General features: G+C 31.2%; 1 protein-coding gene across 2 annotated transcripts in view; it reads left to right on the top strand.

Moving 5' to 3' along the window:
- The first annotated feature begins 18221 nt into the window (after nucleotides 1-18221).
- Nucleotides 18222-27071, top strand: part of LOC130898085 (protein trachealess) — a 67801-nt gene continuing 58951 nt past the window's right edge. Inside the window, exon 1 of one of the 2 annotated variants that reach the window (XM_057807140.1) lies at nucleotides 18222-18456. In XM_057807140.1, coding sequence (XP_057663123.1) covers nucleotides 18344-18456 — 113 coding nt within the window. In that variant the 5' untranslated portion in view covers nucleotides 18222-18343. Of the gene's footprint in view, nucleotides 18514-27071 lie in introns of both variants that reach the window. The other variant, XM_057807136.1, reaches the window with a different exon arrangement.

Below are 27071 nucleotides of genomic sequence, written 5' to 3'. Positions count from 1 at the left end.
TGGGAGGTTCCACTTGGCCTGCTATCTTTCTTCCCCGCAATAATTTAAAAACGATGGACTTTCAAACTTCAGTCATTCGGGAACTTCGCTCGACAGTTTCTTGTAGAGTAAATTTCGGGTAACTGTATTTTATCCAATCATGTCATCATCATCATCATCTATCAGCCATCTTCCATCCACTGCTGGATATAGGCCTCCTCTAGTTTAAACCATCTATCTCTATCTTGAGCTGTATGTATCCAATTTCCTACAATTTTCTTTACATCGTCACTCCATCTTGTTGGCGGCCTGCCTCTACTTCTCTTATCCATTCTTGGCCTCCACTCCAATATTCTTTTCGTCCATCTATTATCCGTCATTCGGGCTACATGGCCTGCCCATTTCCATTTCTTTTGGGCTATAATTTCAATAATGTCCTTAACGTTTGTTCTTCTTCTTATGTTCTCATTTGTAATTCTATCCCTTCTCGTAATTCCCAATATTGCCCTTTCCATTGCCCGTTGCGCCACTCTCATCTTTCCTGCAGTTTGTCTCGTGAGGGTAAGCTTCTCTGCCCCATAGGACATCACAGGTATAACACACTGCTCATATACTTTTCTCTTTAGGCTTATTGGTAAGTCTGATTTCAAGGTACTACTCAACTTATCCAATCATGTACATTTCAAATAATAATTTTTTCATTCGCTGATAATGGAGAATCATTGGAACATCTTTTCGTTGGTGTATATGTCGCCATTATATTATTAATCTTATAATACTGTTTAACAGCAAATACTGCCAAAGTCGGAGCAGAAACGTCGAGAATTTTTAAAATTCCAACGCGGTCCAACCTGTAAACCTAGTTCTTTTGTTCAATTATATTAAAGTTAGTCCACTTTGGTGTTTCATTGCCACTTTCCCAATAAGAAAATAAGAAACCGAGTAAAATAAGTAAAATAAGTAAACTGAGCAGCAATATAAATCGTACCGATCTCTTAGATGGCGTTAAAAATCCCATGTAGTAGAGATTTTTTTAAACGAAAAAAACATTTAATTCATTCCCATCAATCATTCGTAGATATATATGGTTCGACTAATCGACCATAGAAGCGTCATTTACACAAAATGGATGGGAGTAGTCGTGCTGTCATACGGAATATATTTGATTTGGTTTCGAAGATGCAATGGATGCAATGATGTGTGAAATAACCAGTACATACCTCAATCACGAACAAGATGGAAATTCTGTGACGTTGGGGGAACGATTGACCGGAATTTTCGGAGGGTTATCTATCCCTCAAAACACTAGCACCTGTTTTAATTCGCATGAAGAAAAAATTTGGACAATAAAAAATTACCTAGTAATATTATCCGATGAATATTAGAGAAGGATTAACACTTTCGAATAAAAGTTGAGAGGAAAGTGACTAGAAAATAAACTTGAAGAGAGAGGAGTCAGAGAGAATGAATGTTGGAGAAACAATATCTTCTATATATAAACATTTACGAATATTATAGTAGAAAATCGATAAATGACATCTATCTATAACTGTTACTTTACAATGTATACAATAATTTGAATTCAAATTATAACGTAAAATAAATTTCTATGTCGATTTTGAGACACAGACTTGTGCTCCTAGATTTAATTCCACAGCACTAAACAAAATACATCCTGAAATTATTTTCACTACAACGACAATTTTTGTTTATTAATACGCTGATATTAACTTCATCTCTATGTTGGTGTGTTTTATGTGTGATGTGCTTTGAAAGCTTTCATTTTAAGTTTTTAACTATATTTATTTGAAAAATAATAATTAATTGAAATACTGAACTTCTGTATACCTTCATTCATAATTCATGATGCAATAGTATATCATATACATAATATATAATACTACATATCTAATAATAATTGTGTCTATATCTACTTCTCCGACAATCGTAGAGATATGAAAGATGGCTCACGGATTTGCTTCCCAGAAAGGGTTGAATTATATTCAAATGTTAAAATTTCATATCTATGTTCTGAATCAGTATGAGGGGTGTGTTAAATGCATACTTGTTAAATATTTCTGAACTTATACAGCGTGACGTTTCTGATACGTGTAAAAAAGACTACCCGATCAAAATTGTTTGTAAATGTTGATATTCCACTCTATCTAGATCAAGCTCTAGTGCTTATATGCCTTCGATCGTCAATGTTTTTTTTCAAGATTCTTTCACGAAAATATAACACCAATAACATATTAACTTATTCGATAAATGAGAATTTTCCTCTCATTTGAAAAAGTTATAACAATTTTATTATTAGAAGCACTAATTGCAAATTATCAAATTTAATGTATAAATTCATAGCAAACTTTTGACTTTTTTCAACTTTTCAAATAACGTTGTGGAAAATGTGTGGCTATTCGAATTTTCCTTGAATATGACAAAGTTGTATGAACTTTACAGCATCAAATTATCCATGGTATGAAAATAAAATCAACTTATAGATAAAAAACTTCCGTGAAATTCTATAGTTAGGTTGCAATTAATACCATCCTTGCCTGGTATGAATTTAAGAGAGTGCCCTATTCGCCATTGTGTAGGTGGTATGTTTAAGTCCAGTTGTTCGATATAGGGTTTCCAGATGACCTTTTCCACTCATAACTCTGTTGTAGTTTGTTGACCTCCAGCTTGTCCAGAAGTACTCATATAGTTTTCGTATTATTTGATACTGATTCTGGTGGTTTTATTCAACATAATTAATAGAATAGTTGAATGACATATCTTTTATGACTTACCACTAAAATTATATTGATTTATCATTGAATGACATAAACAGAATCTCTATTATCTCTTGGATAGATTCAGTCTAAAGGCGGAAGTAAGTAAGTAAGTATTATTTGAATATATATATATATATATATATATATATATATATATATATATATATATATATATAACTGAATTTAAATTAAGTAGCTATCAACCTTATATTTGCCCAAATATCTTGATATACATACAATAAATGTACGAAATAATTTAAGTAATGTTGATTAATGCCAAAATTATCAAATTTTGTTCAAGAACAAATTTCACTCAATTATGAAAATAAAGAATATTAAACAAGCCCGACACAATGTGAAAAATATTTCGTTATTGATTAATAAAAAGAACAACTGCCATTACCCTCTTTTTTCCATTTGTCGACGACTACGTATCTAGAAGTGAATGGAAGAAAGCGTGATTGTTACTGGGTTAGGACGATATGGACTGGGATGGGGTTTCGGGTTCTTGTTAGGCGAGTAATTAGAATATCTTAATTTGTATCTCGGTAGCAACGGGATTGACCCTCTACTTAATATGTTATTGTACAACTTCGTTATACATAAATAGAATAAAATGGGCATTTGTCATTGTTTAGTATCATTGTTTTGTATATTATTAGTGTTAAATTGAATGAACATGATCATGTAAAATATATGGAATTAGTTATTGAGAGAAATTAGTGAAATAAACAATCAAATACTGACGTTCTATTCCAAAAATTGTGTAGAGTAAAAAACGTTCCCAAATAATGAGGGTTTTCGTAATATTCTTATGTAGATATCAACAGTATGCCTATAGAATGATTCAATAGGATTCGTTAGTGCCCATTTAAGATTGCTACGTCCTTGTTCATCAATAGTAAAATGGGGAGTCTCGACCACTAAAGCGATATTCAATGTAGACGATTTTATTGATTTTATTTAGACAGAGATTTTTCAAGTTAAAAATTTTCATCCTCGACACTAGTAACGTGTGAATTATTGATTGTCATGTATGTATACAGTATATATAATTTATCGCAGGTTAACTGAAACTTAACCGCGCGCTAGATAGTAATAACTACTATTATCTACCAGTAATCCCAGATTATACTCCACTTCTAGGACTTTAACACAAGTACTGTTAAAATACCTAACAAATAGTAAGCAAATGTTTCAATGGGACGTCTTCTGAAATGGTAACGATATAAATGGAATTCCACAAGGCTCCATTCACGGTCCCTTAATAAAAATGATTTATATAGTTGGTCTCAAGAAGCATCGTGAATAATGTCGATTTTACTTCCATGCTGATGTGGATTTAGCATGCATTTAGACAAGATTAAACTAGATATATTTACAGCTGCAAGAAAAAGAAAGCGATATATGATTACATATTTGTATTGAAAATTACTAATAAAAGCAGCTCTATTATTATTAACCAAACATTGTCAAAAAACAAAAAGTTATTTCTTCATTCATTGTTTGTACTCACTTTACAAATGCAACCGTAATCTTATAACCTTTGTAGAATTGTCGCTCTCTTTCAATCATTTGTCATCAGCTGATTATTGACCATAAAGTTTTGTATCGCCAATACAATAAGCTATTAATGATATTGAATCAATAAATTTTATAAATTGCTTTTTAACGAATGATGCAATTTATAATTGGGACACGCACAAGAGACTAATATCTCTCGTAAAACAAAAACTCACTACGAGGGAGCTTAGATGTGTAAGGAAAATAAGAAGAGAATAAAGTTAAGAATGCAAAATATAGACAAAATATTGAACCAGTGAAAGAAAAAATGGAAGTAGGTACAGCTTAGATAGTTCACCTACAACTACTGGTCAGAAAAATAATAGTAGAACAGCCATTTGATGGTAGAATTTCATTCTTAATCAAGTTATAATATTCAACACTTGCCACAGGAATATATATATATATATATATATATATATATATATATATATATATATATATATATCATAAATTGTGTTCAAATTTTTTTAGCATTGAGAAAATTCTAAAATTCTAACTTTATTATCGTCTTTTATTTGGGTACGCTTCAAGGATTCACCAATTTCTAAAAATTGTATGTATATTTTTTTATTATCCAAGAGTTGTTAATTCGGTATTATTTTTTGGTCCTATCATTTTCTAAATATTGACATATTCGTCCTTTGTGGAGTTTCTTTGTTAAGTTTTACAATTTTTACTTATATTATTCCATTTGTGTTCTAGGGTTGTTAGACATATATTTGGAAAGTATGTCGTTAATAATTGCGGGATATAAATTTTGTTTCTTTTAAAAATCATTCATGAAAAAATTATCAAATTCATCGAATTCAAAAGTGTCGATTTGACACTTGATACAAATATTAAGCTTATTGATTCTGAATCAATTCCTAACTAATGAATTCCCTGACTGAATAAAAAGGTAATCGAGAGCTTGGAAATATATTGGAATAAGTGCACTTAGAAAACGCTTATAAACGCGGGCAAAGACTTAGTTCCAATATATATATATATATATATAGTCAATATTCAAAATGACGTATGATAGAAATATTTATTGATTGGAATACTGATTCTAGTTACTATAGGAATCTTAATTTTTAATTAATAAAAATAAATAAGAATTAATTTTCATTTGGTTAGATTATGAATGACATTGAATTTTTATAGGTTAGATAAGGATAAGTTGTAGTGAATGATGTTCAACTAACCTCACCTAACCTATAACGTTCCATTTCGGTTGTAACGACCTAACCTATAAAATTTATTGTCATTTATATTCGAAACAATAAATATTCAGCTATATTCATAACAACCTAGCCTATTAAAATTCAATGTTTTTCATAAACCAACCAATCAATATTGAACATCATTCACTTCAATATATCTAACCTATGCGTCATTTAAAATCAATCACCAAAGTTTACTACCTCTAATATAAATTCCGACGTTTCGAATATTCAGTCTGGGACTGAAATTTTGGTCAAGTATAATATAAAAATGTGAATAAAATTATGACAATATAAAAATTACTTACATAAATTAGTTTAGGATTATGGCGTATTGCTGTTTAAGGTATCAGTCTATTGCTCTTCTCTATCACATTATATGACATTACTTTTCGACATAGTGAATAAATAATTTTCTCTTTTTCCAATTAAATTATTTATGGTGAATTTCATAAAATAGGATTATTAATTTTACAGCACCATTTTAAGTTCAAATAATCAACGATTACTGTACTAAGTAAATAAAATCAAATAGATACACTTTTTCCGAATTAAAGATTGCAAATAGCCCTTTTGAAGTCAACGGTCAAGAAAAAATTAAATAAAATTGGATGGATGTCCAGTAGGAACTTTTTCTTTAGTCAATTTATCATTGACGGCAATCTAGCGTTTGTAATGCAGATTGCAACTTCCCAAAGGAATTCGATTAGGGTACAGGACGAAGAAGAAACATTCAATGTAATGGACAGGGTCGGTTCATAACTATATATTCAGGACATTTATTTCTTATTTTAAGGCAACAAAACAATAAAGTATTTATTATGAAAGTGTTACAAAAGTATAGTTCGTTTCAAACTATTTTGTTTTACTGATTCCCTGCAAACTCACAATAATATCTGAAATTGCAAATAATGAAGTAAACAGTGAAAGGATCATACTTCAAAAAGAATTGATTTCGTCTTATTTACAATTAGATAAGTATATTACATATAAGCTTTGCTATTTCAATATAATCACTGTCTCATGGTTGATAATCAAGCGGTTAAGAGCAGTATTTACATTTAGGTAAACACTGAGAATGTCTAAAATACGAACTCGTCAAATAAATGCCACATACCAAATATTCTCTCTTTTCTGTCCATGATTTCATTCAACTGTCATCTGTGATACAGTGAGTTCTACATCACAATAACAAATTTTTATAATACATTTGAAAGCAACTTCTTCTGAAACCAATTTTCAAAAAGTTTAGTCATAGCTTCCCGATGATTATTGATATCTGAATCTAATATTTTTTTCTGGTAATAGCAACGCATTTTAAATAGAACAATAATTTTGTGATGCGACGTCCTCTATTTGATAGTGTTTTGTATGACATTCTTTTAGCGAATACTCGATTATCATGAGTATCATAATAAATCAATTTTCACTTTCATACTTTTTTTATCCAATATCTTTATAGTCTAGCCCGTGACATTCTTAAAAACCCCTTTAGTGCACAGCATTATCGGTTGTACAGCCGCATAGGAAATTAGTTTTGTGGTTAATTTATTTTTCTAATACAATTAAGGTAATATATTTTCCAAATTCGTCTACATATTTACTTGGCCCATAACGAATAGGATTCAGTACGATAAATATTACTATAGACCAGCAGCGTTTCCTAAACTCTTTGATGTGTAGAGCCCTTTTAAATGTCCACTTTTTCCGCGGAGCCCTTGGTGCGATTCCATGGTTTTAATGAATAATTTGATATAAAAGTATATATAATTAGAATTTTTATTTGTTACACAATTTAATTTCAAAATCAATTCAAATTTTCTCAAAATTTAAATAAGGTATCAAACAGGAACATATTAATGAGATGAATGATATTGCTTTTTATTCTCGCAGATCTTTTTAATATTAGGTTTTATGGATGAGAGCTGTATTCTCATGTCAGGTCGGCATCTAATCTGTTGCGGTATTTATTTTTAGTAGATACATAAGCAGAGAACCCCGCTTCACACATTTATGTAGTCTCAAATGGTAAAGGGGTTGACACGGCCTTTCTTGACAAATTGGGATATTTACACTTCAAACTACACCAGAACTCGACTGAAGGTTTTAATTTAAAATTTTCTACCAACGATGAATCTGTTGTCATTTCTATAAAATTCTAAATTCCTCCCTTTACAAGGTACACGGTTTTATGTGGTACACTAAAAGGATTTTTAACCCATAATGAATTTTTTATATTTGATATCTTGTTCCTTAGGAAAATAGTTATTAAAGCTTCGCTCAGACCTTCTATGTGTTGAATAATTTCATTTATATTTCCTTCTTCTATTTAGACACCAGCTTCTTCTATAGAGCTTTTCACAGATGAAAAACAATCCAAGTCGTTGGAGATCACACAAGTCTTCCATAATTCTATTTTTTTTTCTTAAGAGGAAGAACCTTTTCTTGTGCAGAAAATACATTTACCAGTTTGCTCTGTGGAGTTAAATCAAATTAATTCATTTTATTAAAATTGTCGCTCAAATAGGCAATTTTGAACAACCAATTTCTATCGAATAAGAAGAGATGTATGTACACTTCCCATGACTTCACATCATATTTTGAATAAATGAGTATTTCGCGGCCGAGACTTTATGAAATTTCCAAACTTAATAGCATCGTCAAGAGCAATTTTATAAGAGGAGGGAACTTTTTTGCAGCAAGTGCCTGTCTATGAATCAAACAGTGGCTATTAGAACAGCTTCTGGCGACATTTTTAATAAGTTGTACAGCTTCATTAATATTGCCACCCATAGCCTTCGCTCCATCCAGTTATCCCATGGTATTTTATTCTCTTCTAGAAAATAATTGAGGAGATTTAATATTTCCATTCCATTTGTACGTATGGGTAAAGATTTGCAAAAAAAGAAGATCCTCTAATATTCCGCTTTCATATTCATATCTTACAATGACAATTAACATTGAGAGCCCAGTTATATCAGTAGATTCATTCATTTGTTATGAAAATTCGCATGGTTCCAAGCGAAAAGTTAGTTCGTTCTTTATATCCGCTGCTAAATCTTTGATTCGCTAAGTTACAGTGTCATTCGAAAGTGGAATCTTAGCAATTTCTTTGTCGCCCATCATACACTTCACCATATTTATAGCGAAAGGTTTAATAAAATTTTCTGTTTTGCTATGATAGCTGACTAAGTAGGACGCTTCAGTTGCATTTTCATTAAAAGTTTTTGTGTTTTGCATGAAGAACTCCGTATTTTTTTCCTTGAACTCGCTATGGATAGACTCCAAATGCCGGCGCATTTTAGTTGGAACCATAGAGCTATTTAGACGATCTTTACTACATAAAACACATTGAGGATTTCCATTACTGCTTATAAATCCCAAAGATATATAACTTTCATCACACTTTCTAAGCTTTTTCGTAACTGTTCTCGATTGATTATTTGTAGAAGAAATATCCTGCGTTTCTTCATTTGTAGCCATTCTATTTATAGCATTCTCATTACTACAACCATCGCTATCTTTAGAGGAAGGGGTAGTTGTTGAGTCTGAAGCAGAAGATAAAGACCCAATAGAATAGTACGCTTTAGAGTACCTTTTTTGATCCACCTTTCCATCCTGCAACAAAATGTCGAAAAATTTTTTGATGCACATAAATTACGACTATAGCATAAGCTTTAGATTCTAAAACTTAGTTTAGATGGTTACTAATTTTTACATTTTTATATTATTGTCAATATCGGAAAAAGAAACACTTCACTAATACATCTTATAGGATCTGAAATATTATAGGTTCGAACTTCGAACAATACAGTTAATCGTGGGGGCAAAGTAAATTACTTTAAGTTTTATATCTATTATGCGGAACTGCCGACCATACTGAGATTGTAAAAACGTTTCTTCCACCCTATTGTTGACGATAGAGTTTTCGATTTAGCAGCGCTGATTTTATTCACTAATTTTCACAAATTAATTGTTAGAACTAAATAATGCAACATTGAACTATAAGTACTATAAGTAAATACATACATACCTGCTTTAATACTTTAATGTACCTTTGATTAAAATCTATAGATATCACCTTATGTCACGTTTGGTTACAATTATAAAATTATAAAATTATAACCTACCACTAATGATCAATGCAGTGTACCCGATAACGATAGGCAGAGGTAGACAACCCGCACTATTAAACTCAAGAAGGAGCCACGTTTCAAACAGTAATTGAACAGTAGAAGTTCTTATGAATATAATGGGACGATTGCTTTCGATTAATTTCTCAATTTTATAGAGCGTCAATTTCTTCATTTTATTTAAAATATTGTGAGAAAATCAAGTAAGTTTCGCTGAGCCCTTGAATGGTCTCCATGGAGCCCTCCGCAGTTTAAGAAACGCTGCTATAGACAGTTCTTCCCAAATTTCGTCACTTCAACGTTTCTTAAACGATTCAATAAACAATTATGTATTCTGAAACTTTGTACTTCAAATACTTAATTGCAATATCCTACTAGTTACACTTAACAAAATACAAAATGTATGTTAATAAAGACTAAAAGTAGTCGGAACTTCAAAATTTGTCTCTATTTTATTTTTATTAAGTTGGCTAAATCTCAGTTTTGAACACAGCGAATAAGTGTTTTGTCAGGTAGCTTCTGGAAAATTTTAGTGAGCTTCTCGACTGCTTCAGTTATCTTGACATCTGTTTTCAGAGGAATATTGATGTTGAGGCTTTTGATTACTTCTGTTCTAAAATTGTCCCAGTTTGTGAATTTGTCAAGTAAACCTGTTGCGAGCTTCTTAGCTATTATTTCTGTGCTGATACTAACTGATACAGGAAAGTGGTCAAAACAAAGATCAAAGAAAGAAATAGGAAATACCTTTCAAGATACACAAACCAAGTAGATCCGGTATCTTGTGTCTATTACTTGGCAAGTATGTTGGTTCTCCTGATGATTATTAGTTTTCATTGTGTCAAAAAGTTGTCCACCTCAGGGGATTGTTTATCTTGATCCCTAATAAATATGCTTAGCGTTGGGGGTCATTACCTGAAATGACGCAAGAGTTTTGTAGAATTTAATAAACTGATCTTGTTTTATGGCGTGTCTGGGTGGACAAAAAACTACTGCTACTGCAAGGGCTCCATTGCAATCTTCCATAGTTATACTACTATCCTACAGGTATTCCTTACAATAGTTACTGAGTATCTGATGTTTTATTATTTCAATTATTATGGCTGTGTCTCCATGTGCTGTGTTATTTGGGCAGTGTATGTAGATCTATGCATTCTGAATAAACTTTTCTCTGTGAAATGAGAATCCGATATCAGCAGGATATATATGTTTTCAACAGTAATAAAGGTTCTAAGTTCGTCAGCATGTTAAGGCAAATCAAATGATAATAATAATAAGCAACAATTTCTTTTTTACTGTTCTAGAAAAATAGATAAAGTCACCAATCAACAATAATATAATAGTCACCTAACAATTTCAACAATTGTGAGTCTTGTGATATATACAGGGTGTTTCTAAATTCAGGAGGTGATTGATCGTATGAAATTAATATGGAGCTTTCTCATCCTTTTTTCAACCAATCCCTTTTCGAGATATGACCCTTAAAAGGTGGTGACTGAAATTGAGTTTTTATTTTTTTTCTGTAATTTCAGTGAAGCTAAAAACTTGAAATAACTAAATCTATAATAACTTGAAATCTATAACTTTCATGCACTTGCAAAGGACTAACGACGGGTATTTTTTCAATATTCCTGTTTCATTATACGGAGGTTAAATTAGCAAGCCTTATTTTATTTCATACAAAAACTTTTTTTCAAGCTGAAGTTTTATGAAATAAAATTATAACTTAAAATTGTTGTTCTATTTAAAAGTATATTTTCTTAAAACCAATAGGTGCAGAGCTAAAAATAGACAGCAAAATTTATAATTTTTTTAATAAATTGAATGGAAAACAATAAATATGTTAAATTTAATTCAATTCACAATACATAACAACCTCTCGCCGAAATACAAGAACGTAGCCTACGTATCATGGATTCCCGTACACGTTCAAATATTTGAGGTGTAACTCTCATGATGTCACACGCTATTTGAATACGACTCTTAAATTCGGTAATATTAACTATAGGTGTCGGTAGACTAATGATTCAAGGTAACCTCATAAACAAAAATCACAAGGATTTAACTCTGGAGATCGAAGAGGCCAATGTTGGAGCTCTCATCGATCAATCCAACGACTGGCCTATTTTACACCTAAATGTTGCCTAGTTGAAATGTACTGGAGCATAATAGTGCCTGAATCACATGTTTTGTCTGATATTAAGTGCGATGTCTTCAAGTATTTCAGGGAGATCATTTTCGAGAAAACTGATGTAAGAAATTATATGGATTGAGTTACGAGAATCTATTATTATGAGGGATTTTTGAATATTTTTTGTTTTTATGTGAATGAGTACTTGCAGAATATCGCATAGTCCTCCAGACGCTGTTTGTTTCGAGTAGCTTAAATTGGGGTGTGCTATTTTGTATCTTCACTGCTGCGCCTACGCCGTCAGTGGTTTCGTATGCATCTGTATAATTGTGAAAACTTATCAAGTCTAGAGGCAAATTTATCCTAATCAGGATACCGGGAATTTCTAATTTGTTTAATTTGCATAGTGTAGTGTCGGTGGGAGGGATATTGATTGACCATGGAGAGGGAGTTTTAATTTTGTTAGGCAGAATGTTTGGACGTTCGATTTGAAGTTCTGAAAAAATTTGACTGACTCTCACACAAAATGGCGGATCTCTTTTAGTATTTGTCAAATGGGGAGTTTTGTAGCGTTTGTGTATTGCGTTCGAGTAGACTTGCATATTTTGTGCTGATAAATATTGCATATGGAACGTCAGTGTTTTTTTGCTTTTCCCAGTGCTGTTTTTTGAATGATTTCTAGTTGGTTCCAGTTAGTTTTTTTGGCAATTGGATATACTAGTAATCTTGAGCGAATATATACTTTATATAAGTGCATTAAACAAGTATAGTCAGATTCGCAGAATTTGCTTCTAATTGCTTTCATACCGCTTTGGTATGATTTCTTAAAATGCAGTATGTGCTGCTTCCAGTTTTTGTCAAAAATCATTCCAAGAAATCTGATGTTATCGACATAGTTTAAGCGATTGTAATTAAGTTTTAGTTCTGGGGCTGTATGATTGTGTTTTCTATAAAATAAAATGCACGCATAACACATCCTTGAGGAGTTCCGTTAGTTTGTTGTTTATTGGCTCAAGTGGTTTTATTGGCACGGATACGAAAATACCGATGATTTAATATATTTTGTATGAATTTTAGTATGTTTCCTATGATGTTCCAAGAATGAAAATTTTTGATCATGGTATGGCGCCAAGTTGTGTCCTAGGCTTTTGTGATATCAATAAAGACTGCAAGGCTATCTTGCCTACCAAAAAATTGATGGACTTCGGATTCTAATTCATAAAAGTCTTTTGTTTATGATCTTTTCTATCACTTTGCTACTCGTAAGTACGTAAGTAAAAGATATTGGTCGGCACTAAGTTGTTTTAGTTCTTCTGTAGTTTGGTTTTCGTATGAGTATGGATTAGGCTGTATATTTGTGGAAAGTATGATTTGGCAACATATGGAAGTTTTTGAAAAAAGATTAATGGAATGTTATCAGGTTCTGGAGTAGAATTTTGGTTGTGCCAATGGAGAAATTCAGGTCGTTAATGGGATATTTAGTATGTTCTTATCATGGTAATCATAATATAATATATTAGTAAACTTTCTATTCTAAGTATTCTTTTATTCTTTTAGTAGTCTTTTATTAGCAGTTTCAACCTCAATAAATTCTTGAGTGTAGTTGTTAGTTGCTATAATTTTGCTCCAAATATGTGGCAAATAATTCGAACATATCTCGTTATATGAAATTTTGGTATTTCCTGAAATTTTTCATAAATTTTGCTACACAGTATTAAAGATGTGATGATGTGAACGTTTTTCACGAGATGTTTTGTGATGTAGCTGGCTAGGGCTCTTTTCCTCTCATAATCTGCTAGATTTCCATCTGATTTATTTCGTTACAGTTTATTAAAAAGGTTTTGTATTATTCAATGGCTTTATCATACTCATTGTTACAACCACGGTAATGGTATATTTTTTTGAGTGTTTTCGATTTTTCTATATATGTTTCTGCTGCATCAGTAATAATTGTTGTGAATAAAATAGACGATGTTTTTTTTGTTGAATTGATGAACTTTGGTGAAACGAAATATTTGATTTGATGTGGTGTTTTATGCGTAGATAGGACAATGATCGAGATAGGATAGATTTTGATAGGACAATGATCGCTTTCGTAGAAGTAATAGATAGTACGAGGCATATTTTTTAAGTAGGTACCGTTTTAGAAATAAAAAAAGAAGTGCAAAGATATCACAATAATTTAATTTTTAAATGAAAGCCTGTACCTTAATCTACTTGTCTACATAATTTCCGTGAATATTGAGGCACTTGTCATAACGTGGCACCAGTTTTTGAATACCCTCCTCATAAAATTTTGCCGCCTGACTTTTTAACCACTGTATCACAACTGTTTTGACTTCGTTATCGTCTTGAAGGCGCTGACCGTCCAGGTGTTTCTTCAAGTGCAGGTACAAATGGTAGTCGCTGGGTGCCAAATCAGGGCTGTAGGGAGGATGATCTAGAGTTTCCCATTGAATAGATTTAATGAGATCTTTGGTCATGCACATTTGTGCGACCATCTTTAAATGCTCTCACCCATTTCCTGACCATTCCACCACTTATAATGTTTTGTCCGTAAACTTTACAGATCTCACGATGAATATCGATCAGTTTCACGCCTTTAGCACTAAGAAATCGTATAACAGCCCGTACTTCACAATCGGCGGGACACACGATTGTCGGAGGCATCTTAAAACTCAGTAAACAACGTACACAATGAAGAATCAGACTGTAATGGCGTCAGTGCGTAAACAAGAGCTGTAGGTGAGGAACGCCGACCTTGGGTTTGTGGTGGCGGAATCGCAAAACGGTACTTACTTAAAAAATATGCCTTGTATCTTGAAAGAAAGGTGGTGAGATAGTTGGATGACATATTCATAAATCGATTGCTGAGTAAGTGTTCTAGGGAATCTTAGCTCTTCTAGGTTTACCATCGTTTATAATATTCAGATTATATGCATCTAGGATATTTTCCTTTATTCTACCTTCAGGATTGAAGCCTGTTGCTCCTCAAATAGGATTGTTGGAATTGAAATCACCCAATAAAATTCATGCTAGAAGAGAACTTGCGATAAAAGAAATGACCACAGCTTCTAAATTTGTATTTAGTATTATATTGCGTGCTTTGTATGAGGAGTTTACATACCCTCCATACGCGTCCGCTAGCTTTTGCCGCGTTGTTCCTGTTTCTGTAGAAACATTGTTTTATTTGTTCTAATAGGGACTTGAGAACTGGTTGTTGTAATCGTGCTGGTAATTGAGAATGATGCCTCAGAGCTTTGAATATTTATTAAATTTGTAGAAGGTTGGCTGGTTGTAGCTTTTTGGTTTGATGGAGAACTGACATCTGGTGCTTGAGTTGACATGTCTGAGGTAGGTACTTACGTTAGATAACTGTCCATGCTGTTTGAAATAGTAATACAAATTATCTACAGCAACAAAAATACAATATATGGTATCACCAAAATTCACCAGAATGAAATCTGATATAGGTGTGGGGGTGGTGTATATACTCCTGAAACTGAATATGTATATGTTTTTAATCGTGGTTGATGGTGCCTATTATTTAGAAGGAAATTTGCCGAAGACATTTCAAATTCTATGTGTTTAAGCTCCTTTTGTAATACGTCATGTGGAGTGGTAGTTCATACATTAGATAAAAGTAGTATTTCGCTTGGTGTGATAAGTCTGCGTGCTTGTTTATCTACGTTATTGATCTGTATGCGCCCTTCATGTTTATGGATAAAATCATCTACGATATCCTTACTTGAGAGGTAAATACATATCCGATTGTTTGAGATTCTAGATGTAAATTATATGTGTGTCGGTCTTATTGCGGAGCAAATAGCCATGCGATATTCTTCTACGTTTACATTTCTTAGAGAACTAAAAACAATGGCTTGTAGTAAGGGTAAGTGGGTGTAGTAGGCTGTATAGGTTTGCTAGGTCCTTTATACTAGGAAGGTTGAGATGAAGGTGAAAGTTGAGATAAAACTTGTTGTTGAGGTATAGTTGTGTGTTGAGTTAAAGATCAGTGTTCAGTTACAGCTGCATATGTTGAGATGAATGTGACTGATTATTGATGTTGTCATTAGTTATAATATTTTCTATTTGCATATTCCGTTAGCATTCATTTAACAGATTCAACTGATAAGGCTAGTGAATGGAACTATAACGGTTTGAATTTTTATTGAATGAATGAGAATACGTTGAATTTTTTCACAATTTTACTAGTCTTAGTCTTACTCGGTATCATTCACTATATTAATAGTTTTGTATGCTTTTTTTGTATAATAGGTAATGTGTGATATTTTATTGTAGTATGTACAAATTTCTCGGAGCTAATTTCAAAGCACGTTGTGTAGCTATAATTAGAGCCGAACTCATACCCAACGTTGTTTTTATTAATTAGTTTTCCAGTAATTTTGAAGTTATCGATGCTAATTAAAAAATCTACATGTTTTTTTTCAAAATACTTCGAAACTAACTTTCTAAGAACATGATTAACTCAAAACTGAATAAATAAAGGAGAATAAAGATATATAAGATATAATTTCAGAAGATATATGTAACAACCTTGTTTTCTATGACTGCTCATAGATTTTTGATATGCTGTACATCGGATAGATATTAGTCTATGTCCATATACAAGCGCATATTATTCAATTTCATCAATTTTGGAAAACCATAGCTTTCTACCGAGATCATTCTGGTAAATATTATACACTACTGTTTTCACTAAGGATTAGATAAAAAATTGTTAAGATTTCCATAAAGAATTATGCTACATTATCAACTCTAGGAACAATAATTAACAATAAATAATGCCTGGAAGGGAAAAAACCGAACAGAGACGTTGCTTCTTCAATTTGAATTTGCTCAAACCTATAGAAAACTTATCTCATATTATTTATCCCACCTTCTTGTGAAAACTTCGATCTACCATGTTCTATTTCACTGATCCAACCTTTTGGAAAAATACTTTTAGTTGCGTTATCTTATCCCGATTGGAAACATTGACGGTACACTTTTTTCAAACTTAAAACTATTGAAAAAGACTATGATTTTTTTTGCTTTCTGAAATTTATCATTTTATAATAATTTATAACCATTTCCAGACTTCAAAAATTATAGGTTTCTTGCATTCATAACTCTTACTACTAAGATTTTTCTGCGAGCTGTTTTCCTGGGGTGCTGATTACAGCATTGCTTTTATATATTATGAATGATAGCAAGTATGACTTATTGATGTGACATTGACGAATAATCCTTCGAATGCTATGGATACTAGTCTTAGGCTAGAGGATATGGTGAAGAAGTAGTACAATAATTAAAGTTTAATAACTACTTAAACTTATATATATATATATATATATATATATATATATATATATATATATATATATATGCCAAGAAAACAATATAGGTACACAAAAATATATAAAAAACATAAATTTAAACTAAGTCACGATTCTCGCTAAGTTGCCGAATCTTTAGAAGCAACGTAGCTCCGTTTCATCCAAAACTTGTACTAGGTACATATATCGGAAAGAATTTAGTTATAATTGCATATGAGGACATTAAGAATGTTATATAAGAAAGAATAACTTGGAATTTCCAAAAGACGACAGCTTGGAATTCACAGGGTCGAATTATTATTGTTGGAGGAGAAGGATAAAAATGTGTGTATTATGTATTTTCAAATGCGAGGACACATGGCGTGGTCCCCACGATGTGAAGCCTAACTAGATATCACTACGTTGTGAAAGGTTGTACCTACCTGTTCTACTAAATTGTGATTGTCTTGTGCCTAAAGCGGACGTCAGAAGTCAAAACTCACGGAGAAGTGTTTTGATTTTGATGTAAGACATCATACGCCTGAAGTTACATTTTCACAAATATTTTCAGGTCTTTAATGATTTGAACGTCCAAAAATTTCGATTAGGTATTAAGAATAATAATATCGTGATCTGGATGTTAATTTTTCTTCGTGTATATTTCGGGTATAATCAATTCTAGGCGAGGATAATGATTTAAAACATTGATTATTTTTGGAATTAGACGAGTCAAAACAGAAACAACGATTCAGGCAGTGGTAATATTGAATAAATATTCAAGATGCATTGCCTAGCTCACTTCCTTGATCGAACAACACTCCCGTCATCAATCCTGTGATACTCGACTTCCTAAAGTCGACGTCCTGTATACGATAATTCATAGATTGTTCCAGGACGGCCAAGTTTACATTAATGTTAACGTCCTCGGTGTATTGGCTACTTGTTGATGCCGTCCGAGAACAATATCTTGGGGCGGGTTGTCGAGCGAATGGCATGCCGCGACTAAGGTGCGCTGACGTGAGTTGCGTAAACCCCGGCCAACCACGTTGTAGACAGGACGCCCGCATACGCCTACTCAAACCTCTTTTCTCGTTATTCACCACTTATTAGTCACTAGTGCCTGACGAGACTAACAGTGAATTTGACCTACACGTGAACGAGTGTCGCGCGGACACGTACGTAACGTACACGTTTTTGTGTATCTGTGATTGTTTTATATATTGTGACTGCGGAAGACATGTTGCCGTATCAAGCCGTCGCCATGGACTATGCAGTATCATCTAGCTTCCAGAGACATCAGCCTTCTTTAGGATTAGGAGTCAACCTGAATCCAGCCTTCACACACTCCTGGTTCGTACCAGCGGATCTGTGTGTTTCCTACAAACAGACTCCTCTCCTCGAACCAGGGCATGTCAACTTATTATCTCTGCTTTATATATTTTTATCGCTTTTTTTTGCTTTTTGATTCTCCTGCGCGTTTTTTGTTGTTTCTTTATGACCTTTATTTCTATGTTTCCACTCGACACCAATTGAAACAGAGTATCTCATATCTTTTCCATGTCAATTTTCAAAATAATCAATACTTACGCTGCAAAAGTATTCACTGTAAGTAGACCAAACAAAGTGAACATCATTGTTACATAAAGTCTGTATTTTCAGAGTTTTCGACATCTAAAAATTATTTTGGAATGGAAATTGGCATTTGTTATTCAGTCGTAAAGTAAAAGAAGTGGGATACTCTCAACTCGTTTATATTATTTCTCTAAGGAAAATATTAATTTAATTGAACCTCTGGAGATGAGATGATCATGATTTTAATTTTTCTCAAAACTCACTGCAGAAAATATTACTCATATAACAAACAACATTGCTCAATATAGTAATAATACGTCAATGAATGGATCAGAAAGTCCATTAGTTTCGAAATTGAAAATCTCAAAAATACTGTTGCATTAATTTCACTACCTAGATATTTTTTATATCATGGGCATTGCAGATCGGCTTATTGGTACGGTGAGATTTTATGAATGTTTCTATTAAACATTATATATTTTAAATTGAATGTCATATAAACAATAAGGTAAAGTATAGTTACTATATTTATTTTTACTACTAAAGTAACAATGTCATAATTATTTTCAAGTGCCCAGAACAGAAACTCCTTTATGGTCATTAACTTTTGAAAAGGTAATTTTATTTTATTTCCTTAAGTTATATTTTGAAATTGAAAAATTGGAAATTAGAATTCAAACAAGTAGGAATACAATAAATACGTTATAAAGAACATATCTCTCATTAAAATGTACCCACTATTGAAATGATAATAAAATTATTTGAATATTTAGGTAAGGTAATGAAATATAAGAAAAAAAATTGATCTATGATCAACTTTAGTTGTAGAAAATTACCCAAACTTTAGTAGTCCATTACTTGGAAATTTAGTGACACTTTCAATTTTAATTAGTATTTGTTTTAGATTTCCATTTAGGTATTGGGTAATCTAATATTCTTCAAAATTCACAATACTACTGAAGGTAAACAGAGAGCTTAGGTATGAATTTGTATTGTTCCTATTCGTTATCTTTTCTATATTTTTAAATATGAAGGCACATTGTCCAGTGAGAAGATGATTATTGAAGGCCTTAACCTGATTGGTGGTAACAAAAACAATCCGTGCGTACCAATTAACAATTCAAAGGCGAATAGCTCATAAATTCGATTTTTTGTGTGTCCACGATATTTTCTGGCACAAGGACCAGTATAAAACGAACTTCTTAAGTACATTCCATCCGGTCACGCTAGAAATCAGTGTATCAACAATATACAGTCACCTTGGATGATGTTACATCACCAAAATTGAATTCAGCTCTTGAATTAGACATAGTAAATAATAAGGTATATAATCTATATTTCTAGCACGTCAAAGTGGTCTGATACTGTCAAGATTATTAGAAAGCATAAGGACAAAACGTCATAACTTCTACATTTTTTACAACATTATCTTTAAGTTTGTGCGTTTCTAGTATTTTTGTATAGAAAAATTCCATTTAGAGTTGATGATAGTGATGTTAAACTGGCAAATATTTATATACTTTCAAATTCTAGGTGTTAAAATCGCATTCCTACTTAATACTTACTTTAATAAATGAGTAAATCCTTCAGACATAATAGACCTACACGAGTAAATAGATTCACCCTTTTTAATAGGCAATTTCAGAAAAAAGCTTTAAATGTTTATACATCGTGAGTCATTTACAACACTTCCAGTTCAATTGCCATCCCAATTTCTGTCCGACTTCATTTCTGTCAAACTAATTGGAATAATGATACTTTTCTCTCACTTTTAATTCCTGTAGGGCCGGAGCGCTTCGGTTTTCATCCCTAAACGTCTGTCCTTGGCATAGAAATGTCGTTTGGGGGACACACTTTCCATGCATCGTGAGCACAAGGTCGCATTTAATATTCCATTACTGATATGGGGTTGTCTATGTCTTTGGCTTGTTTTTATCGATTTGCTTCTGTGGTCTATAAATAATTGAGCCTTATCAAAATATGTCAGAAAAGGAAATAGTAAAAACAACAGTAATTAAGGACATGGAAGTAACGCAAAAAATATTAATTTTAATGTTAATTTGGAAAAATCGTTCTTTATCTTCTTATGCTTTGTTGTACCGTAGCTCTGTTTTGTTTGATTGGCTCGTGTGTGGTATTTTTCTTGCGTATTCAGACATTGTTATATGTCGTCCTAATTCCATCATTTAAATCAGTGAAATCTAGGTGTTAACTACATTCACTTCTGGAATTGAACTTTCCTAGTTTTAAAAAATTCATTGCTAAGAATGTCAGATGTCACCCTCCACACATTTTTACACCCAAAAGGTATGGAATGTGCAAGTTTTTTAAATTAGTATGATTTGCAATGCTACAGTTGTCGCAAATTTCTCATGGTTGCGAACTTCTCTTGACATGTCAAGAAAATAGTAATAATTTTGAACCGTACCATGTATTCTTCCTTCATTCATTCAATGCATAAACCATTCTATCTTAAAACTATTGCAAAAAACTGGAAACGACTGAAAAATAGAAAAAAATTGTGATATAATTCGATAATAACCATGTAGGTATTGTCTAAACATTAGGCGAACGAATAAATAATTCGAATATGTTTCATTCTCACGAAAAATGTAATAACAAAATTTTCATGCATAATATCCTTGGATGGATGTGTGAATAGGACTCTAGTCTTGCTCTTGATCGTGTTTTTTACAAGACTAAATCGTTTTTACTCATCACCATCCTCGCCCAAATTCATATGGACCAATTTTGGATATCATCATTGATTGCATGATGGCAATCTAACACCAAAATGTACTTTTTCAATATGTGAATCAAGAATAACTATATGTTCGACAAAATTATTTGAATGAGAATTGCAGTAAAATACATAAAATTTTGATATCATTACGTCGGAAAACAAATATATACAATATACATAAATATGAAGTTTATAGATTTTCTTGTTTTTGTTTTTTAAATGTAATGATTTTAAAATTTTATGACTTTGGTGCTTTGGTCCCATAATAATAACGTTTCATATATATATACATACATATAAATTTCTCTAATTTTTTTAAAATAATTTTTGAAAGATAAGAATCAACTGTCAATTATAAAAAAGATCTAAACAATTTAATTAAAATATATTGTTCTAGCTTATAAATTCCAATATAACTACAAAAATTCAATTGAGATACCGTTTACTTATTTTTGAGACATAAAAACTGAAAAAAAATTATGGTTGAAACAGATTTCTATTTCGCAACGAATTACCCATTTTTCCAAGGCCCCAATCCGCCTACTCACCGAAGAAACGAAAAGCTGAAACAAAAAAAATACAACGGAGGAAATGAAAAGCTGAAACAAAAAAATATAACTGAGAAAATGAATAGCTGAAGCAAAAAATGATAAAAATAAAAATAATATGCTTACCATTGAGAACACCGCTGACACTAACACAATCACTGCTATTGAAATATGATAAAGACTTAAATAAGTCGAATCGTCAATTTATATCTGTCTCTAGAAAATTGTTAAAAAACTGTTTTACAACAGAAGAAACCTAAAATCAAGAACACTTAGATGTTATATGAAGCACACTCAGTAATTAAAAAATATTATATCTATTTACACCTATTATTTCGAATTTCACGAATCGAAATTTTGGCATGCCGTTCCTCAAAAGAGATAAAACTAGAGATAACCATCGATTGGGGGAAAAGAAGGAAAGTAGTTGTTTTGTCCTTTGAAGAACGGCAACCCAACATTTCGAAATACTAAGAGTGAATAGGTATTTTGTTTTATTATATACATAGGGCAAATATCTCAGTATTTAGAAAATAGACTAAGAGGTCATCAATACGATATAAAAATAGAACTGCATTAACGAACCATGAAAAATGAAAAAAATTTAAATTCTATTATGAAGATTCAAAAATTCTTGAAACGGAATCTAATACACGAAAAAGAGAATTTTTAGAAATGATTCACTTTCATAAGAACGAAAAAGCTATAAATGATAAAAAAGACCTAAATAATTTAAGTAAAACTTATAGCTCTATTGTATAAATTCTAATAAAACTACAAATAATTTCATTGATTACTGTTATATATTTGAAATGTAAGGACTAAGGAAAAATTAATTTTTCAAAATTCTGGTTGAATTTTATTCTTATTTTGATATTCATTATGAAGTTATCATATTTTGATAAAGATAAAGTCGAAACGTCAAAATTTGTCTTTCTTTTAAAAAATTATCAAAAAAAACTAATTTTGAAATAGAAGAGACCTAAAATCAAGAATATTTTGAAACATATCACAAGAGGTCTAATAAATAAAAAATTGAGAACTTTATATGTATATATATTTTATATACGTCTTATTTTCGTACATAGAATCTCCGTACTTTTCATAATTAATTGTTCATTTCCATATGAAATTGACATTTAACTCGTCTCTACTGGAAAATATCCTACAGTAATATATCTAATATTGATCAATGAATATCACACAAAATGTGACATTTCTATAGTTTAATTTATGTATCATCTATTTAAATATTTATAGCTGAAATATATAAATTTAGCCAGCTATAAGATATGTAAATAAATCTTTTTATATTTCCAAGTAACATCACCATTGGTATGGATTTCAATTTTAGTGTCATAACTGTGAATTAAAAAAAATGATTCCATTTGACTACTGATATCTATAATAAAAAAAATTGGGTAGCTATACTATGAAAAAGTTTGTTAGAAAAAAAAATTACGTTAAAAATTAAGTTCTGTTTAAATGCAATTTGTCAAATTAATAGTATACGTAAGAATGGAATTCGTATTGTGTATAAAAATTTTGTCTCTCTTGCTTTCTACTTATACTTATTTTCATTGATACTTTCTCTAGAGAATATTCCTATTTTCCACATCTTCCAAAAATTATCTTCAATCAATTCAATTCAATTTTTATTTTTTCAACGTTTTCGTTCGAATGACTAAATCTATCTATATCAACATTCATTCAATATCAACATATTTTGTAGCATTGAGTAATAATTCATAATATTAAAGACTTTTCCTCCATTAATTTGTTCTTCAAAATAGGCTAAAAGTATCTTTTTATATCATCCTAATAATGAAATAAGAATACAAACATACGATTTCCATTTCACCTTACACCAATCGATGGTTTTTCATAAAACTGAACCTCCAAAGCAAAACTCCTAAATATACGAAAATCAATTTTTTACACAAATCAAAACAAGATATTGTAAGTGGAATAACACTAAAAATCAGAAATAAATTGAATGAAAAAATAAATTCGAGACCTTTAAATGTCAAAGTCTGCTTTTAAGCAAACATCACGTCAGATTAGTGTAAATTGGATAATGTTTGTATAATAATAAGATGGCCAAAGAATAAAATTACATGCCAACCTTCTTTTAGAATTTGATTACATTTTAATAACGCTGATTTTACGTTTAATTACAATAAATCTAACGGGTTAAATATGCTATAGAGGTAGCCTCATAAGGGTATCACATTGCTCTTACCACAGTCCAGAATCAATCAATATATTGTTAAGCTTGAAATATTTGATATACGATACGTTATCCATGAGAATAACTGTGATAAAACATCAACTTTCGTTGTTCCGTTGATATTTTCGAGGGTATTGCTCTTACATGTTTTAAGAGAAAAAATTTGTAAGGTTGGAAATCATCAATTTCTATGTTCATAGTTAGCCTATTACATATGTAAATAATATATAATTAACAAATTTCACAAGTTATTGGCAAAAATACTTCCTTTAGAGCTTCTATTGCAGCCATTTCAAAATCCATTAAATGTTATTCTGGCGACCAATCATAATTTTTTAATTGCAGAAACAGCTCTACATAGCTCTGCTTTTTCTTGTTCTCTAACAGTGCATAAGCCACGGCTAAAACATTGGTGACTTTTTCGAAGCTAGAAACATCCGCATGAATGGTATAAAGCTGATTAAATTATTTGGAACAACTCTTGAATGTACCATCAACGACAAACAATTTACCAGATTTTAATAATTTTCTGCTGTAGGTGCCACCAAAAATCAAACAACGTTTTCCATTGCAAAATCAGAGAGGAGGAAACTTGATCCATCAGAAAATTTCAATCTTTTGTCTGTAAATGTAATTTTTGAATTAAAACACGGATTTTGTGGCGTTCCCAAAGCTTTTCTTCGTTCATCACAAAAAAAACTTTTCATATTATTACATTTAGGAATTTCTGCCAGCATTTCGTAGCCACGGTCAAGCAATTTTTCGAATTCTTCTCTAAATATTGTTCTAACCGGTATTGATAACTCCTCTATAATTCTTTTTTCACAAATATACTTTGTTTTACAAACTTTAACTTCAGCTACATCTGGAATACACTGATGAAGCGTTGCTTGTAGTACATCGCGCATCGTATTTGACTGCAGTTATTTTCACTGAACCTTTACACTTACTTCTTTCCTGAACACAACTCCAGTAAATAAACTCTTCAGTTTTACGTTCAATTCGGTAACGGTGTCCATCTAATTTATTTAAAAAGAAAAATCATTATATCGAAGATGCAAGGATGTTAATAGGTATAATATATATGCTAAACCTTGAATAAAATATTAAACATAAAACATCCCTTCATATTTCTCACAAAACCAGATGATTTTAATACCAATTTCTACGAATTATCCGTGCAGCTAAAGATCCCCACAGCTACCTGTAGAGTATGTCGAGTTTACCTAGTTAAGAGTATGATATAAAATCCCCGCCATAATTTGTTTGATTATGACTATAATAGCATTGATGAGAAAGTATTAACTCTTTGTTACTCTGTAATTAACTCTTTTATAATTTTTCTTCTTCTATTTACGGTAATAAACATTTCAAGCTAAATATAGGGATGAAGATACCTACCGCTCGACGCACCGTGCGCTCGATGCATGCATTCACTTCTGTGGACCATTAGAATGTAATAATGCTTGGTGGGTGAATATCTGAAAGAAACGTCTACATCCAAAGATTTATTCCGTAGAGATCTCGATAAAACTACATATGTATTCAAATGAATTTAATCATTATGGAATCACTAGAAACAATAAATTCTATACTCACAAACTTTCCATCAGTATCATTAGTCGATATTTATTTATTAATGCATCTAAATGTTCCTGATTTTAAGTCTCTTCTGTTTTAAAATTAGTTTTTTTAAAGAAATATAAATTTCGACTTTCCTTTAAGTCTTTATCAAAATATGATTGCACTGACATTTTGCTTATTTATATTGATTTATAGATCACCTTCATCATGAATATCAAAATAAGGATAAAATCATCTTGGAACTTTGTTCCAATAAGAAAAATTAATTTTTCCTTCGTTTCCACATCTTAAATATATTAAATTCATTAAAATTTACAAAATAGAGTTATAAATTTTACTTAAATTATTTAGATCTTTTTTTACATTTATAGCTTTTTCGTTCTTATGAATGTGAAGCATTTCTAAAAATTCTCTTTTTCGTGTATTAGATTCCGTGTCAAGAATTTTTGAATCTTTTTAATTGAATTTATGTTTTTTTGATATTTCATGGTTCGTTAATGCAGTTCTATTTTTTTATAGTATTGATGTCCCCTTAGTCTATTTTCTAAGCACTGAGATGTCTGCCCTTTGTAGACAGCGTCACAATTAGTACAAGGCACTTGATATATAATATTATTTCTTTGGTTTTTTGGTGTTTTAGATTTTAATTTAGTGAAATATTTGGATGATGTATTATGACCTCTATGACTTAAACTAATATAATATTTATTGAAATAATTCGATAATTGTTTCTGTTTTGTTTTTAAATTGATTGGAGTATCTGTTTATTTTTTTTCTTGAATATGTTATTTATCATTTTTTCCGGATAATTATTTTCTTTCAATGCAGTTTTTGCTTCTGAGAGTTGGATAGATCTATCAGCAAAACTTATTATGACATCTATGTCACTTTTTGTGACAGAATGACACTAATAATTGAAGATTAATTATCTTGAGGACCAAGTTGGTTTCGTATACCATTCTGTTTTCATGTTATTATTAATTTTTTTATATAATGAAACATCAAGAAAATTGATTTTATTATTTTCTTCGATTTCGATTGTGAAGTTTTTCATGATAAGAATTGAATTTTTTACTTATGTTTTCAATTTGATTCTTTGGTACAGCAGTAATGCAATCATCTACATATAGGAAAAAGAATGTAATATTTATATCAAGTTTGGTTAGAACCGTTTCCTCAAGATCTTCCATTACCAATTGTGCTATAACACTTGAAATGGAAGCTCCCACAGCACAACCATCAATTTGTTTGTATATTTCATTTTCATATTTGAAATACGTTGTTGTAT

Source organism: Diorhabda carinulata, chromosome 1 (assembly GCF_026250575.1).
Source record: "Diorhabda carinulata isolate Delta chromosome 1, icDioCari1.1, whole genome shotgun sequence".
Taxonomy (NCBI): domain Eukaryota; kingdom Metazoa; phylum Arthropoda; class Insecta; order Coleoptera; family Chrysomelidae; genus Diorhabda; species Diorhabda carinulata.
Note: the sequence above shows the minus strand (reverse complement) of the source record. Positions and strands in the feature narration are given on the sequence as shown.